This window comes from Oryctolagus cuniculus, chromosome 6, assembly GCF_964237555.1.
Source record: "Oryctolagus cuniculus chromosome 6, mOryCun1.1, whole genome shotgun sequence".
Taxonomy (NCBI): Eukaryota; Metazoa; Chordata; class Mammalia; order Lagomorpha; family Leporidae; genus Oryctolagus; species Oryctolagus cuniculus.
The window spans coordinates 44,422,844-44,437,384 of record NC_091437.1 but is presented as its reverse complement, the minus strand read 5'-3'; the positions used below and the strand labels follow the sequence as shown (position 1 = coordinate 44,437,384).

Genomic DNA, 14,541 nt, shown 5'->3' with positions numbered 1-14,541 from the left:
ACCCCGTACATCCTAAGTGCAGAAGCCTGATCTCTGGTTCCTGTCATATTGATCCCTTCACTTCCTCTTTGCTGCAGATCTGCTTCGAGGGGCAGTGCAGGAATACCTCCTTCTTTGAGACCGAGGGCTGTGGGAGGAAGTGCAGTGGCCATGGGGTATGTACCGGGCTTGGCCCACTGGGTCCTATGGGAGGCCGGAGCTCTCCAGGTGCTGACACCTCTGCTCTCCCCTTGCTCTAGGTCTGCAACAACAACCAGAACTGCCACTGCTTCCGGGGCTGGGCCCCGCCTTTCTGCAACACTCCTGGCCAAGGGGGAAGCATTGACAGTGGGCCCATGCCTCCCGAAAGTGAGTGCTCGGCTTGCATGGGGCCTCTGCCGGTCCATGTTAGAAGGTGTGGGCGTGGGAACAGGGGGCAGGTTGCCAAGTAGCCACATCAAGTCACCTTCACCACCTTGACTTTGTAGATGAAGGAAGCAAGATAAAGAGAGGCCAGGTAGGAAAAGCAAGTGAGGCTCAGTGGCTCTTGTGACCACTGAGGACTATGCACCTATGCCCCTATGCACTATGGAGGACTGTGCACCTAATCATAGAGCAGGAGATTAGGGGAAACTCGGTCATTGATATCCCCACCTGTTCTGAGGGGTTGAGCTGATGACCAGTCCTTTTGCACACTTAAAAATAATGAACCAAGGGCACGTTAGGATGGTTTCAATTTCCTTGGGTGAACAAAGGTTAAAATGTGGAACCAGACACGGAACACTCAGAAAAGTTTTAATTTTTTTTTATGGAAATCTTAGAGATTTTAGCCTGGTGGTTTCCAAACTTAGCAAAGCACTTAGAAAAAACACCAAAATCTTTCAGGGAAGAAGCTATAATATATAAAACAGATAAAAATAGTGTTTCATAGGTGTGAATGTGCTTTGTACAATTCATGAGAACACTGTGGCAGGTTTGATAACACCAAATGTAAAATCACGGGCTGTGAGTGAGAGTTGTAGGCTGAAATCAGTCTGAGTCTCCTGGTGCTCCGTTTTGGTTGCTTTGCTCTGTGTCCAGAAAAACCATGACTTGGGGGAAAACTAGCAGCTCATGGTGGCAGAGCTTGAATGCTTGCCCTGGGAGGATGTGTTTTCAATTAAACAGAAGTGGCTGTGGAAGCTTTCTATTATAAGGGTTGTGCAAAGCAAGCTGACCTGGCTGTTGAAGCTAATATTAGTGGTTTCCCCATATACACAGTGTGTGTTTTTTATTATAATTCGTAAGTTAAAATCAGTCATACGAATGGAATGCAATCAAACGTCTGAAAGCAAATCAGGAATACATTGTTTGGAATCTACTCCTGCTAACTATCAGACTGCTTCTGAATGTCTTACTGGGATTCTATTTCTGGAAGGTGTTGGTCCCGTGGTAGCTGGAGTGGTGGCAGCCATCGTCACCCTGGTGATCCTTATGCTGATGTACTACTACTGTAAACAGAACCACAAACTGGGCCAACTCAAGCCTTCGGCCCTCCCTTCCAAGTTGAGACAGCAGTTCAGGTAGGCCAGAGTCCCATGAAGGACTTGGGGTCCACTGGTGGATCGTAAAGCTCTCTGTAAGTACCTGGTAAAAATTGGTGGTGGTGGGTCTTCAGGGAAGGTGAATGCAAGGTGCATGCTATCCTCTCCCATGTGTCATGCTCTCTGACCATAGCAGACATTACTACTTAATCTTAAGTATTCTCTGCCAAGCCTGGTCATCATTTTCAAGTCCTTCTCAGCAGAATGCCCCCAGACAATTCAACTGGAATAGGAAATGAAATGAACTCTATTTGCCATCTATCTGATTTGTTGCCCCAATTTTATTTATTTATTTGAGAAGCAAAGAAAATTCTCATCTGCTGGTCCAGTGCCCAGATGCCTAAACAAGGGAAGGGTTGGGCCAGGGCCAAAACTGTAAGCTGGGAACTCAGTTCGGGTCTTCCATGTGGGTGGCAGGGATTCAGCTACTTGAGCCATCACCTGCTGCCTCCCAGGGTCTGCACTGGCAGAAAGCTGGCATCAGGAGCTGGAGCTGGAACTAGAAATCAAACCCGGACACTCCAACAGGGGATATGGGTATCTTAACCACTGGGTCAAACACTATCTTCGTATTCTCCCATTTTAAGGAGTAGGATACTGAGGCAGGAAAGGCTAGTTCAATCCAATCACATCAGTGACTAGACATCAACCCAAGACAGACTAATCTCTTTTCTTAAGTGACTCATCTGTTTGCCTATTGAAGAGGTATAGTCTCTGAATTCTAAGGACTGGCACTGTGTGTAGCGGGTAAAGCCACTGCCTACAATGCTGGCATCCCATATGGGTGCTGGTTCAAGTCCTGGCTGCTCCACTTCCATTCCAGCTCCCTGCTTGTAAACTGGGAAAAGCAGCAGGAGATAGCCCAGGTGCTTGGGCCCCTGTACCCATGTGGGAGACCCAGATGAGGCTCCTGGCTCCTGGCTTCGGCCTGATTTAGCCCTGGCCACTGTGGCCATCTGAGGAGTGAACCAGTAGATGGAAGATCTCTCTGTCTATCCCTCCCTCTCTCTGTAACTCTTTCAAATAAATAAATAAATCTCTTTTAAAAGTTATACTTGCTCTAGAGGGGATTTGAAATCCCAAGACCTTCTAGATCCTTACCTGAGGGGAACTGGTTGATGGCTGGTGACATCCTTGTGTGACTCCTTAGTAGGGGAGACCTTACAAGGGTGATGAGAAGGTGCTAAGAATCTCTGCTTTGTGTAAGGCCAACTCCCTTTCCTCGGGAGTCCTCCATTGCCATGCTAAACTGCCCGCAGCTAGGAGCACGGGTTTGTGAGGACCCATGCTGCTTCCTCCAGGGCGGATGTGGAGAGGATTTAGCTGCTTTATTCTGGCTGGACTTGGGTGAAAGGCAGCTCAGTCACTGACCCTGGCTGAACATCGTCCCTTCTTCCCCTTTCCCGTCCCTTGTTTCTAGTTGTCCCTTCAGGGTGTCTCAGAACGGTGGAACAGGTCATGCCAACCCAACTTTCAAGCTGCAAACCCCCCAGGGCAGGCGGAAGGTAAGAGCTTTGTACCACCCAACTTTGCTGCTTTTCCTTTATCCCTTAGGGCCCTGCTGCATTTCCCTAAGAGCCTCTAGGAGCCCATAGATGAGCTAAAAATAAATCCATTTTAGTGGCTTGAGAAACGTGTTCTGATGTCCCTGGATGACTTAAAAGGTTGCAGTGACCTGCTGACGTCTTAGATCCTAGGGCGCCCAACAGGCTGGCCTGTCTGTCCTCCCCTGGGACTCTGGTCATCTCAGACACATACAGGGGACCCCTGAGGTGGGAAGTGCCTTGAGAGTTCCTGGGTCTCACGCATTCTTTGTCTTGTGCCTACAGGTGACCAGCACCCCTGAAACCTTGCGGAAGCCCTCCCACCCTCCCCCCCGGCCCCCTCCAGACTATCTGCACGGTGGGACCCCACCTGCACCACTGCCAGCTCACGTGAGCAAGGCTGCTAGGAACTCCCCAGGGGCCTCAACTCAGTTAGAAAGGAAGGAGTCGTCCAGGAGGCCTCCCCCAAGCCGGCCAGTACCCCCTGCACCAACCTGTGTCCTGTCCCGGGTAAGTGACTTCTCAGCAACCCTGTGCTGGGAGCATTGCTTTTCAGGGTCCCCTCAATGGGTGATATTGGAGGCTGGGAAGGTAGGTGTCAGGAGTGGCCTGTGGTATTTTGCATTCTGGCGAACACAGAGGACACACGCAGGGTTAGAGCACTGAGCGTGGGAAAACACACGCCCCAGGCAGCCCCTAACCACAGAGCATATCTGCCCTGGTTGGCCTGCTTGATGAGCAGCCACTACCCTCCTTCCACCCCCAGATTACCTGGTTTCAGTTCCCTGGGCCCCTCTTGCCACTAGGTCTCTGCAGATGCTTCTGTTCTGCCTGAGGCATTCCCCTTGCCCTCTGTGAGGCCAGCTCCACACTCTCAGGTGCATGTGTCCTTGCACTAGTGCCCTCTCCAACCCCCTGTATGAGTGTGAGTCCAGTGCCCTTGTACTTTCTCACAGAAGTTATCCTACCAAATTTTATTTGTAAGCATCTTCCACTGTTGGAAAGTCGTGTTGAGGGGTGTGCCTTGATGCCTTCCTTATCCAGGGCAGATCAAGGGCCATAGGCCCCAGGGAGGCGAGAGTGGAGTCGAGACTCCTCGACCTCACCAGCAACCTATTCACCATGTCTGTTCTGATGGCCCCAACCCCGCCTTCTCGATAAAAGCTCCCCCAGTGCAGACACAGGTGTTTCCGGGGCGGTGGGCTGGCATGGTGCCTTCTGGAACGGTCTTGTGGTTTTGGGTGTGACCTATTGAGTGAGACGGCTCTTCTGGGCATGATCTAGAGGGCTGCACAGGGCCTATGCTGCCTCTGATACTAGGAGTTGGGGTTTGGCTGCAGGCTTTGAAAGGTCCCTCAGTAGTGAGGACGGTGTGACAGTTGGCCAAGGTGAGAAATTGCTGTGCTCCTGTTCTTGCTGTATGAGGCAGGGGGAGGAAGGGAAAATCCATGCGGAAAGGGAGGTAGGGGAGAGACAAGGAGAGAGGAGAGTGTGGGCGGAAGGCAGAAAGCCAGAGGCGGGAGGAGAGGTGAGGGAAGACGATCTGGGGTGTGTTAGTTGCTAGGGCAGCCATAAACGGAGCGCCACAGGGCCGGGGGCTTCAACAAGCACTCCCAGAGGCTGCAAGTCCAAGGTCAAGGTGTGGCAGGGTTCCTTCTCCTGAGGCCTGTCTCCTTGGCTTCTGGCTGTGTCCTCACATGCTCCGTTCCCTGTCCTCATGCATCCCCCATGTGTTTGTGTGTGTCTCAATTTCCTCTTTTTCACCAGAACACCACACTGGATCAGGGCCCACTCTCCTGGCCTCAACTTAATCACCCCTCTGAAGCCCTCATCTCTAAATATGGTCACATTCTGAGGTGCTGGGGATTAAGGCTTCAGCTTAAGAATTTGTTTTTAGAGGGGGAGGTGCACAGTTCAGCTCATATGAGCGAGAGGAGAGAGGGGGAGGAGGAGAGCAGAGAGGCACTGTATGAATATGGGGGAGTAGGAGAGGAAGGAGAACAAAGGTGCCAGAGGAGGGGCATGTAGCAGGGAGCAGAGGGTAGCAGCACATTGTTCCCAGACCCACACTGGAGTCTTGTTCTAGGAACGCGGGTCCAGTGTCACCCCGAGATGCAGGCACCAGCATGACATTAGGGACAGCAGAAATCCAGCTAGCTGAGAGAAAGCAAAGCACGGGGACTCCACCTGCTGCCCCTGCTCCCGCTGTCCCTAGTGCTGCTGGCAGGGGGGCCCCCGACCCAGAGTCAGCACAGCTTCCCTTGGGCCTCGGGGGCCAAACAGGGCTGTTTTCAAAGGCAGGCAGTGGGTGGCGCTGCTTCAAGGGGGGCCTGCAGGGTCAAGAGCAGGCCAGCCTTTTCGTCATCCAGGGCGTTCCAAGGAGTGGGTCATTGCTATCCTCACTTGTCACTGCGGTGACTGAGCCTTACTTGGTTGAAGAGAAGTCACCACTTGTGAGAGGAGGAGCCAGGACTCGAAGCTGGGTCTCACCCAGCAAAGCAAGACACCCTCCTGTCCCAGGGGCACCCATCACCCCTAATCTGCAGCCCGATCTCAGCTGCACCACCTCCCAGCCTGGTGACATGGGCCACCCTGGAGAGGTAGCAGGGGAAGTGTTGGAACCTCTTCTGCTCTTCCCATACACGTGTGTGTGAGTTTCTTTTCTGTGCACAGCACATGGCACTCACTTCCTGCTAGAGAAGAGACTCTGGGAACATGTAGTTACAAGAGGTGCTAAGTGCTCAGAGTAATTAGGGCAGCAGGAGGGCTGGGGACTTGACCTAGTCTGCATTCCAGAAAGGTGCTCCTAAAGAGGTGGCATTCGCACAGAAACATGAAGGCGGAACAGGAGCTGACCAGGCTCAGGAACCACATGGCTGGGAGGCTCTGGATGGGAGAGAGGCCTGCAGGCTAAAGAAACTGCAGGCTTGTGTTCCTGGGCCCACAGAGCTGTGAGATGAGGCTGGAGATCCAGCAGCGGCCGGAAGTGCCCAAGCCACATAGCTTTGGTCAAGCCTTTGGTCTGGGTGGGAAGGGGACCGTGGTCGCTGTGACAGGATGAGATTCGCCCCGGAGGAGGCTCCTGGTCCGAGGTGCAGCCTTGAGATGCCTCTGGGGCTGTGAAGCTCCTAATGTTGGACATGAGTGGGGATTCCACAGCATGTTCACTTTGTGAGAATTAGGTTGTATCTTTAGGGATTTGCCCACTTTTTCACAGGAACTTCAATGAGATATTACTTGTCAACTAAAAATAGCTTTAATAAATGAAAGGCTGACTCTGTGGCAGATGGGTGTGCCATTTAGAAGGTCTTGACCAACCACATTGTTCTGAAGAAAGATGACTGTAGCTTGGAGCACAGGGGTGGCAGAGTGATGGAGCACCCCTGAAAAAAGCCATGTAACAGGTTTTCAGGTTTAAGGTGCACCAGGGGTTATTTCTGCTTCCGGGAAAGAGGGCAGTGTGTGGCTGCTGGTGAGCCAGGCTGGGTCCTGGCCAAGGTGGCTGTAGCAGGGCACTGTCCTGGGAGGCCGGGTGCTGACATGCTGATGTGATTCCTGGCCAGGTGACAGCCCCGCAGTGGCTCATCCTGAGTGCAAGCTGACATCTGCCCCCAGCTGTTGGGTCCCCCCACGCTCACTCTCCTGACCTCTAGCAACCCCTGCATTTTGGCAGCCATCCTGGGCTAGGAAGTGAGGGAGCTCTTGTCTCTCAGAGAAGGCTGCGGCTGAAGGTCATGGCTTTGGGGTCACAAACATCTGCTGCTGTGCTGTTCTCTGAGCTTCAGTTTCTGCCCTCAGTTTTCTGCCTTCTCAGCTCTCTGAGTCATCCCCGCCCTCTCTGTGTGCTTGCCCACGAGCAACAAAGAAGAGAGATTAATCTTCCCATCCACTGGCTCAGTCCTCAAATGCCCACAACAACTGGAACTGAGCCAGACCGAAGCCAGGAAACAGGAACTCCATCTGGGCCTCCCACGTGGGCAGCACGGGGCCCAAGTACTTGGACTATCATCAGACCTTTGGGGAGTAAACCAGCAGATGGAGTCTCTCTCTCTCTCTCTCTCTCTCTCTCTCTCCTTCCCTCCCTCCCTCTCTCTCTCCTACCTGCCTCTCCCTCCCTCTGTCATTCTGCCTTTCAAATAAATAAATCTCTAAATTTTTGAAAGTGTTTATTTGCGTAGGCAGTACACAGATATATACTTTTGTTACAAAAAGTGAATGGAAGGCAAGCGCTGTGGCACAGCAGGTTAAGCTGCTGCTTGAGACACTTAGATCCCATATCAGAGCAGTAGTTCAAGTCCCAGCTACTCTGCTTCTGGTCTAGCTTCCTGCTAATGCACCTGAGGGGCGGCAGCTGATGTCTCAAATACTGAGCCCTTGCTTTGGGAGACACAGATGAGGTTCCTGGCTCCTGGCTTCAGCCTGGCCCAGACCCAGCTGTTGCGGACATTTGGGAAGTGAATCAACAGATGGAAGTGTGCACACACACTGTCTCTCTCTGTGTCTCTCTCCCTGTCCCTCTCTTTCTGTTACTCTGCCTTTTAGATAAGTAAATCTTTCTTAAAAATTGAGTGTTCACCTGGATGACTGCAGTCGCACTCACCTTATCCCAGTGCAGCCTCTATTATCAGTTTGATCCATATTCTTCTTGCCTTCTTGTTACGTTTACAGTGTGTGGGGGTGGGGGTGGAGACAAGGTGGTTGTTTTATGTAAACTGTCCTCTGGAGCTTGTACTTGAGCTGGCATTTTTGTTTTCACTTGGTAAGGACTCTTACACATTTCTCCGAGTCAATCCACACCAGCCCACTTCATTCTTTTTAAATGCTGTATTTTATATCACTTTGTGATGTTAATTATTTCCCTATTATGGAAATTTTTGGCTATATATTTTGGTTATACAATTAAATATATATTTAAAGATTTACTTATTTATTTGAAAGGCAGAGTTACAAAGAGGCAGAGGCAGAGAGAGAGAGAGCAAGAGCGAGAGCGAGAGAGAGAGAGAGAGAGAGAGAGAGGTCTTCCATCTGCTGGTTCATTCCCCAGATGGCCAAGATGGCTAGGGTTGCACCAATCCAAAGTCAGGAGCCTGGAGCTTCTTCCAGGTCTCCCACACGGGTGCAGTGGCCCAAAGACTAGGGCCATCTTCTACTGCTTTCCCAGGCCATAGCAGAGAGCTGGATCAGAAGTGGAGCAGCCAGGACTCGATTCCATATGCAATGATGCAATGTCAGCACTGCAGGTGGCAGCTTTACTCACTACGCCACAGCGCCAGTCCCCAAATTATATATTATGGTTATAAAATTTGATTATATATTTTGGCTTTATACTTCCACAAATAGGGCAGCAAAGAACATCTTTACAATTCCATTTTTGGGATAGTTCTCTAACAAGGGATATAATTAATTGTAAGTGGAAGAATTAGACCTGAGAATGCTAATTTCCAATTTTAACAGCTAGTGCCAACTTGCTCTTCCCAAAGGCTTTTCCCTAAGTTTATAATCCCTTTATGTGCGCATATACACACAGTTGCTTTTTTTTTTTTTTTCTGACAGGCAGAGTTAGACAGCAAGAGAGAGAGATAGAGAGAAAGGTCTTCCTTTCAGTTAGTTCACCCCCTAAATGGCCTCTACGACCGGTGCGCTGCGCTTATCTGAAGCCAGGAGCCAGATGCGTCCTCCTGGTCTCCCATGCGGGTGCAGGGCCCAAGCACCTGGGCCATCCTCTACTGCCCTCCCAGGCCACAGCAGAGAGCTGGACTAGAAGAAGAGCAACCAAGACAGAGTCCAGTGCCCCAACCGAGACTAGAACCCGGGGTGCCGGTGCCGCAGGCAGAGGATTAGGCTAGTGAGCCGCAGCACTGGCCCACATAGTTGCTTTTTAAATGGGACCGTACTTACTTGCCTCCCTCCATCTGATTTTGACCCGTAAGATATGAGGAGCACCCTTTCTCCAGAAGGCACCTCTGACCTTCAAATGAGGAACCTTGTTTTCCTTCCAGGATTTCTCCAGGCCTCGGCCGCCCCAGAAGGCGCTCCCAGCAAACCCAGTGCCTGGCCGCAGGACCCTCCCCCAGCCAGGGGCAGCCCCCACACCACGGCCTCTTGCTGCTGGCTCTCAGCAGGCCCGGCCTCTGATAGCACCTGTCCCCAAGGTGAGTCCACAGAAGGCTGAGGCCTTGAGAGGTCAAACTGCAGCTACCGGGGCCCCCAGGGGAGCAAGTGTGTAGTTGAGAAAGCACAGTCATACTTCTTATTAGGCTGAGCTTGCAAGAGAGCCACGGGGAAAGCTTGGTTTCCTGGTACCTCTGGGCTGGCTCTTAGATCCATGACTGGGTGCCTGGGCTTCATGGAAAGGCGAGGGCCAGCAGATGAGCGGTGGTGGCTTCGAGCTGCACCTGCAGGTGCGCCCTCGAGTCCCTGATCTGTAAATGCGCAGCAGCAGGAACTGCCCCATGAGGTTGCTTACAGGACAAGGCAGTCAGTTTATGTAACTGCTGGCCCGGGGCAGGCTGCATGCAAACTGCCCCTCCTGTTACCTCCTCTCAGTAGCTGATGTTCTGGGAGTGCCACCTTTGGGAGTCCAGGCGAGGAAGCTGGCTGGCAGCCATGTGTTCCCCGAGGCATGGGGAGCTCTGTGCAGCAGCGTTGCGGGGGGTGACCGGTCAACTTGAGACGGGGACCCCCAGCGAGCCTCTTGCTGCGGGACTGAGTCTGGGTGAGCCAACTCGTTGAAGCCTCTCTTCCCACAGACGGTCTGCTTGCCCTTCTGAGCTGTCCCAAGCCAGAGGACAGCTCCCATCGGTCCCACCGGTCAGCACTGGCCTGATGTCTTTCTCCCTCCTCCTCTTTCTTCCCACAGTTGCCGGAATACAGACTGCAGAGGACTGGGGTGATGACCAGCTCCAAAATCTAGATCTGTCCCAGGGACCAGTCTCTGGACACCACCAGGATCCACGGCCACAGAGGCTTCCAGGGGCAGCACAAGTGGCCGCCTCTGGGCTCCTTCTCCTGCCGCCTCCCGGAACCACCACATCTCCAGAAGTCTGCTGCGTGATTCAGTGCCTCCTCGGCTTCCTTGGATGCCCAGAGTGACCACCGCCCAGTGGCTTCTAAGTGTTGCTGTGTGCAGTGCACGAGAACCACCCAGGCCGGGCGGGGAAGCGCGGAGGAGGATGAAGAGCTGCCTCTCCCCCGACCACCCAGCCCACCTTTGCCAATAGAGGTGGCCGGTAGCCTGAGCCAGCTTGGGAGTCTGTTCTGCTCCTCGGGCCAGGACTGATCTGGGAGCCCCCATGCACCCAGGTTCCAGGTGGTGGCTGCGCATGAGAGCTTTCCATTGCTTCTGTCGCCCTTTAAGGGCCTGGGCCACGCAGCGGCTGAGCACTTACTTGTCCCTTCTAGCTTTGAGGGGTCAAGGAAGAGTGGAACCAGCCCCTGCGGTGGCCCTGTCCAGGGCTTGGTCAAGGTGACAGCTCCTGGCTGTGGCTGCATGAGACAAACCAAGTCCCCTTCCCGTCTGCCCCCGCCACGCTCCCTTGTTCACACGGGTCACTCCGACTCTGACAGGTACTATTTGCAGGTGATGTAGACAGCAGGGGGAGCACCAGGCCGGGGCCTCCTCTGAGCCGTAATGCCAAAGGTTTCGACTCTCAACTCTGGATCAGTCCTGGTTGCCCTTCAGGTTCTCTTCTGCACTTTCCTAGTGCCCTGGGCATTTGTCTCTTCCTTCCCCCTCCCACTGTCCCCTTCCAATGTGTGGTGCTGTAGTGAGCGCACCCTCAGCCATCCCAGCCTCATGGTGTCCTGGTGCTCGTGGCCTGCGCGTCAGGTTCCTGCCTCATGCGGTAGCCGCTGGATCTCAAGTATTGACCAGAGTAGACTTGGGTCATGGCCACGGGGGTCTTATCTTTATTTCTCTTTGTGTTGTATGAACTCAGCAGGGCAAGGGTCTTCCTCCTTGTTTCCCAACCTGAAGTGCGTGAGCTCCCCTGAATGGCAGCAGGTGTAGTGGAGCAGGCAGACACCCCGAGAACAAAGCATGCACAAGCGAGCCAGCCCGTCCCTGGCGTCTCCTCAGCAGTAGAGGTGGACTCCCTGCCCTCTGAGCAGGGAGCAGGCGTGTTTACAATGAAGGAAGCGGTCTAGGGCCCTGCAACAGTCTGAGCCCGGCTCCCGCTCTCCCTCCCGGCCAGGTGTCTCATCCTCCGCTGCTCTTTGTTCTGCCCTTCTGGCCCCTGTCCTTCCTGAGCCTCCCAGAAAGAGCAGGGTGGGGGACTGCACTCCCTGGGGCTGGTGTCCTCCGAGGGGCCAGGAAGAAGGGCCGCGTGGTGCTCTGCTGGACAGGACCGCCCTCCCCAGGCCGCTGGAGATGTCCTGGGAGAGGTGCTGGCTTGCTCTCGGAGGGTCTCACTGCTGACTCTCACTGCTGAGGGTCTCCCACCTCCTGCACTGAGCAGCTGTGTTTGCTCTTGCTTACCTCCTGGAGGAGGTGGAGGCCGAGCTCTTCACTCCCCACCACCACTCCAGGGCCTCCCGATGGTTCTCAACACACAGTAGGTGCTTCATCGGGAGTTGGTAGACAAGTGGGAGAACGGGGATGTGCCCTTGCGAACCAACATGGGAAGGAGGGTGAAACGCTCTCAGGAAAATGAGTTGCCCTTTGCTCAGGGTGGCTGGGATGCTCACTCAGCTCGTCCTAGCCTGGCCCTCCTGGCCCCCACACCCACTTCCCTGCCTTCCTTGTGCTACACTGAATCGCAAGGCAGCCCAGGCCAGTGTGCCATACCAAGTACCCCTGCTGCATGATGGGCCCCAGGACAGTAAAGGTGAAGATGCCTCCCCCCCCAACAAGCAAATGGGAGAAAACGCACCCTAGACCCTCCTGTGGCTCCCCAAGCCTTCACCTCACCCCAGGAGGTGGGTGGCCTTGGAGTGACTGCATGAGTCTTTCCGAAAGCCACGCTTGCTAGAACTAGCCAGAAAGGTTGTTGCTTTTTGTTTTGTTTCTGTTTTCAGTATTATAGTGCCACCTCCAGCCCTTAAAACTGTACTGTGAACTGGAAGATGGTGGAGTTTTTTTTGAGTTTGGTAGAAACCAAAAGAAGCCAGTTCTGGTTCCCAGTTCTGGTTCCCAGTTCAGTTCTGGTTCTGCTCAACAGGCCAGCGAGGCTGCCCCAGAGGAAGGCCCACCTTCACACACCCACTTGCCCTCCAGCACCCAGTGTGCTTCTTTGGGGTGGCAAATAGCCCACCCCCTAAAATCCACACTTAGGGAAGAACAGACTGCATTCTCAAGGGAATGTGGGGCTGTTGGAGCCGGGAGAGTGCTCAGACCCACCCAGCCGAGATGTGCAAGCGCCTCACCGCCCAGGCAGGCAGGACAGAGCAGTGCACAGGGACGGCTGGGCCACCTTTTTTGGGAGGCAGCATGAGGACTGGGAAGAGGGTGTCGGTGGTCCAGGCTCAGGGAGGGGCAAAGCCCAGGGTCTTGTGGGGAGGAGCGAAGCTGGGAGCCCAGGTCTGTGAGTTAACTGGCACTTTCGCCCAGATGGAGATGTGTAAGCAATCTTTTTAAAAGCCACACTAGCCTCCTGCCAGGTTTACAACCCTGGGATGTTCTTAAGGGTCCTGGAGCCACCTCTGAACTGTAAGCCACAAGGGAGGTGGTACCCCTTCCTCCTGGTGTGGCAAGCAGGGAGGAGTTAGCCTCTTCCCCTATGGCTGCAGCCCCTTACTGCCTCTTGCAATGATCCTTTTGAGTAAAGACCCTGCCCCCAGCCGTGACCTAATTCTTATTTGACAGAGGGTACGCAAGACTTGCAAGTTCAAAGTTGGGGCCCAGTTCTCAAGTCAGTAATTATGTGAAAAGCGTGTACAACAGCTCGCTGGATGCCCTTGCAAGCCAGGGGAATGCTAAGTTGAAAGGTGCCCTTGTACCAAGGAGACCTGCTAAGGTAAGGCTCTGCAGAACTTGAGCCCAGCACCCCTAGAGCTGCCCTTCATGCATCCCCTCAAACCTTCCAGTGTGTGTACCTGTGTGTCTGGGATCCAGGGCAATGTGAATTTTATTTTTATTTAGGAGATTGTTCACGGAAAACAGATCCTTTTCTCTCTTGTCCACCTATTAATTGTTTACAATATTTGTACATCTATGCAAAATACTTGAATGGGCCATGGTGCCTTTTTTTTTCCTTGTTTGTATTTAATTAAAATGAATTGTCTGTCATTTGGAATGTTATCTGGTTTGGCAATGTTGTGTGTGTGTCTGTTAAAATATTATTCATGGACTCTCTTGAGAGGCAGAGACAAAACTCGGTCTCAGCTGTTCTCACTTCCCCAATGCCCACCAGGCAGAAGTTGGGAACTCATTCCAGGGCTGCCATGTGGGTGGCAGGAACTCAACTACTTGAGCCATGATCACTGCCTCCCGGGGTCCACATTAGCAGGAAGCTGGAATTGGGAGCAGAGCCTGGACTCAAACCCAGGTACTCCGAAGCACCTATAGATGTCAGTGTGGCAACAAGCAGATTAACTGCTAGGTGAATACCTGTACTGTGTTTTTTTTTTAATGTCCCACCGCTCAGACTGGATAGGGCCCCTGACATGTGGACTCCCCCAGAAGAGTTCCAACACCCATCAGTCCAGCCTGCAAGGCCATTGTGGGAGACCTTGAGCTGTAGCAAAGCTGTGCGTTTTCCCCATGACCAGTAGAGGGGGCTGTTTGTCTTTGCTCCTGGATACTGGCTGTTTTAGGCTGTTTGTGTGTAGTTTTAATTTAATTTGTAAGGCAGAGAGACAGAGAACGAGCATATTATGTTCCATCCCAAATGTCCACAAATGTTGGGACTGGGCCAGGCTGAAGCCAGGAGCCCAGAACACCATGCAGGTCTCCCATGTTGGCGAGTAGGAACCAAACTACTTGAGCCATCAGCTGCTGCCTCTCAGGGTACACATTAGTAGGAAGCTGGATGAGAAGTGGAAGTGGGACTCCAATCTAAGCACTCCAAAATGGGATGTGTACAGCTTACTTGCTGTACCAAACACCTGCCCCTGGTCTAGTTGAATTATGTCTTAGATAGTTAAATCTAAGGATCCTAGGATTCTCTGGTGTGGATTTTTAAAAAAAAAATTTTTTTTTATTTATTTGAAAGGCAGAGTTACAGAGAGAGACAGAGGGAGGGAGATACAGGCAGATCATCCATCTGCTGGTTCACTCCCCAGATGACCACAATGGCCAGGGCTGGGCCAAACCAGAGTCAGGAGCCAGGACATTTTTCTGGGTCTCCCATGTGGGTGGCAGGGGCCCAAGGACTTGAGACATCCTCCACTATTTGCCCAAACGCATTTGCGGGGAACTGGATTGGAAGTGGAGCAACGAGAACTCGAATTGGTGCCCATATGGGATGCTGGAGTTGCATGCAGGTGGCAGCTTAACC

The 14,541-nt window shown here is 52.9% G+C and overlaps 1 protein-coding gene across 2 annotated transcripts in view; it reads left to right on the top strand.

Moving 5' to 3' along the window:
* Positions 1-13,343, top strand: part of ADAM19 (ADAM metallopeptidase domain 19) — a 92,586-nt gene extending 79,243 nt beyond the window's left edge. For both annotated transcript variants that reach the window (XM_002710340.5, XM_008255329.4), the window contains 7 exons: positions 78-155; positions 240-348; positions 1,397-1,541; positions 2,983-3,067; positions 3,392-3,616; positions 9,106-9,258; positions 9,966-13,343. In XM_002710340.5, coding sequence (XP_002710386.2) covers positions 78-155; positions 240-348; positions 1,397-1,541; positions 2,983-3,067; positions 3,392-3,616; positions 9,106-9,258; positions 9,966-10,019 — 849 coding nt within the window. In that variant the 3' untranslated portion in view covers positions 10,020-13,343. The remainder of the gene's footprint in view (positions 1-77; positions 156-239; positions 349-1,396; positions 1,542-2,982; positions 3,068-3,391; positions 3,617-9,105; positions 9,259-9,965) is intronic.
* The last annotated feature ends 1,198 nt before the right edge of the window (positions 13,344-14,541 follow it).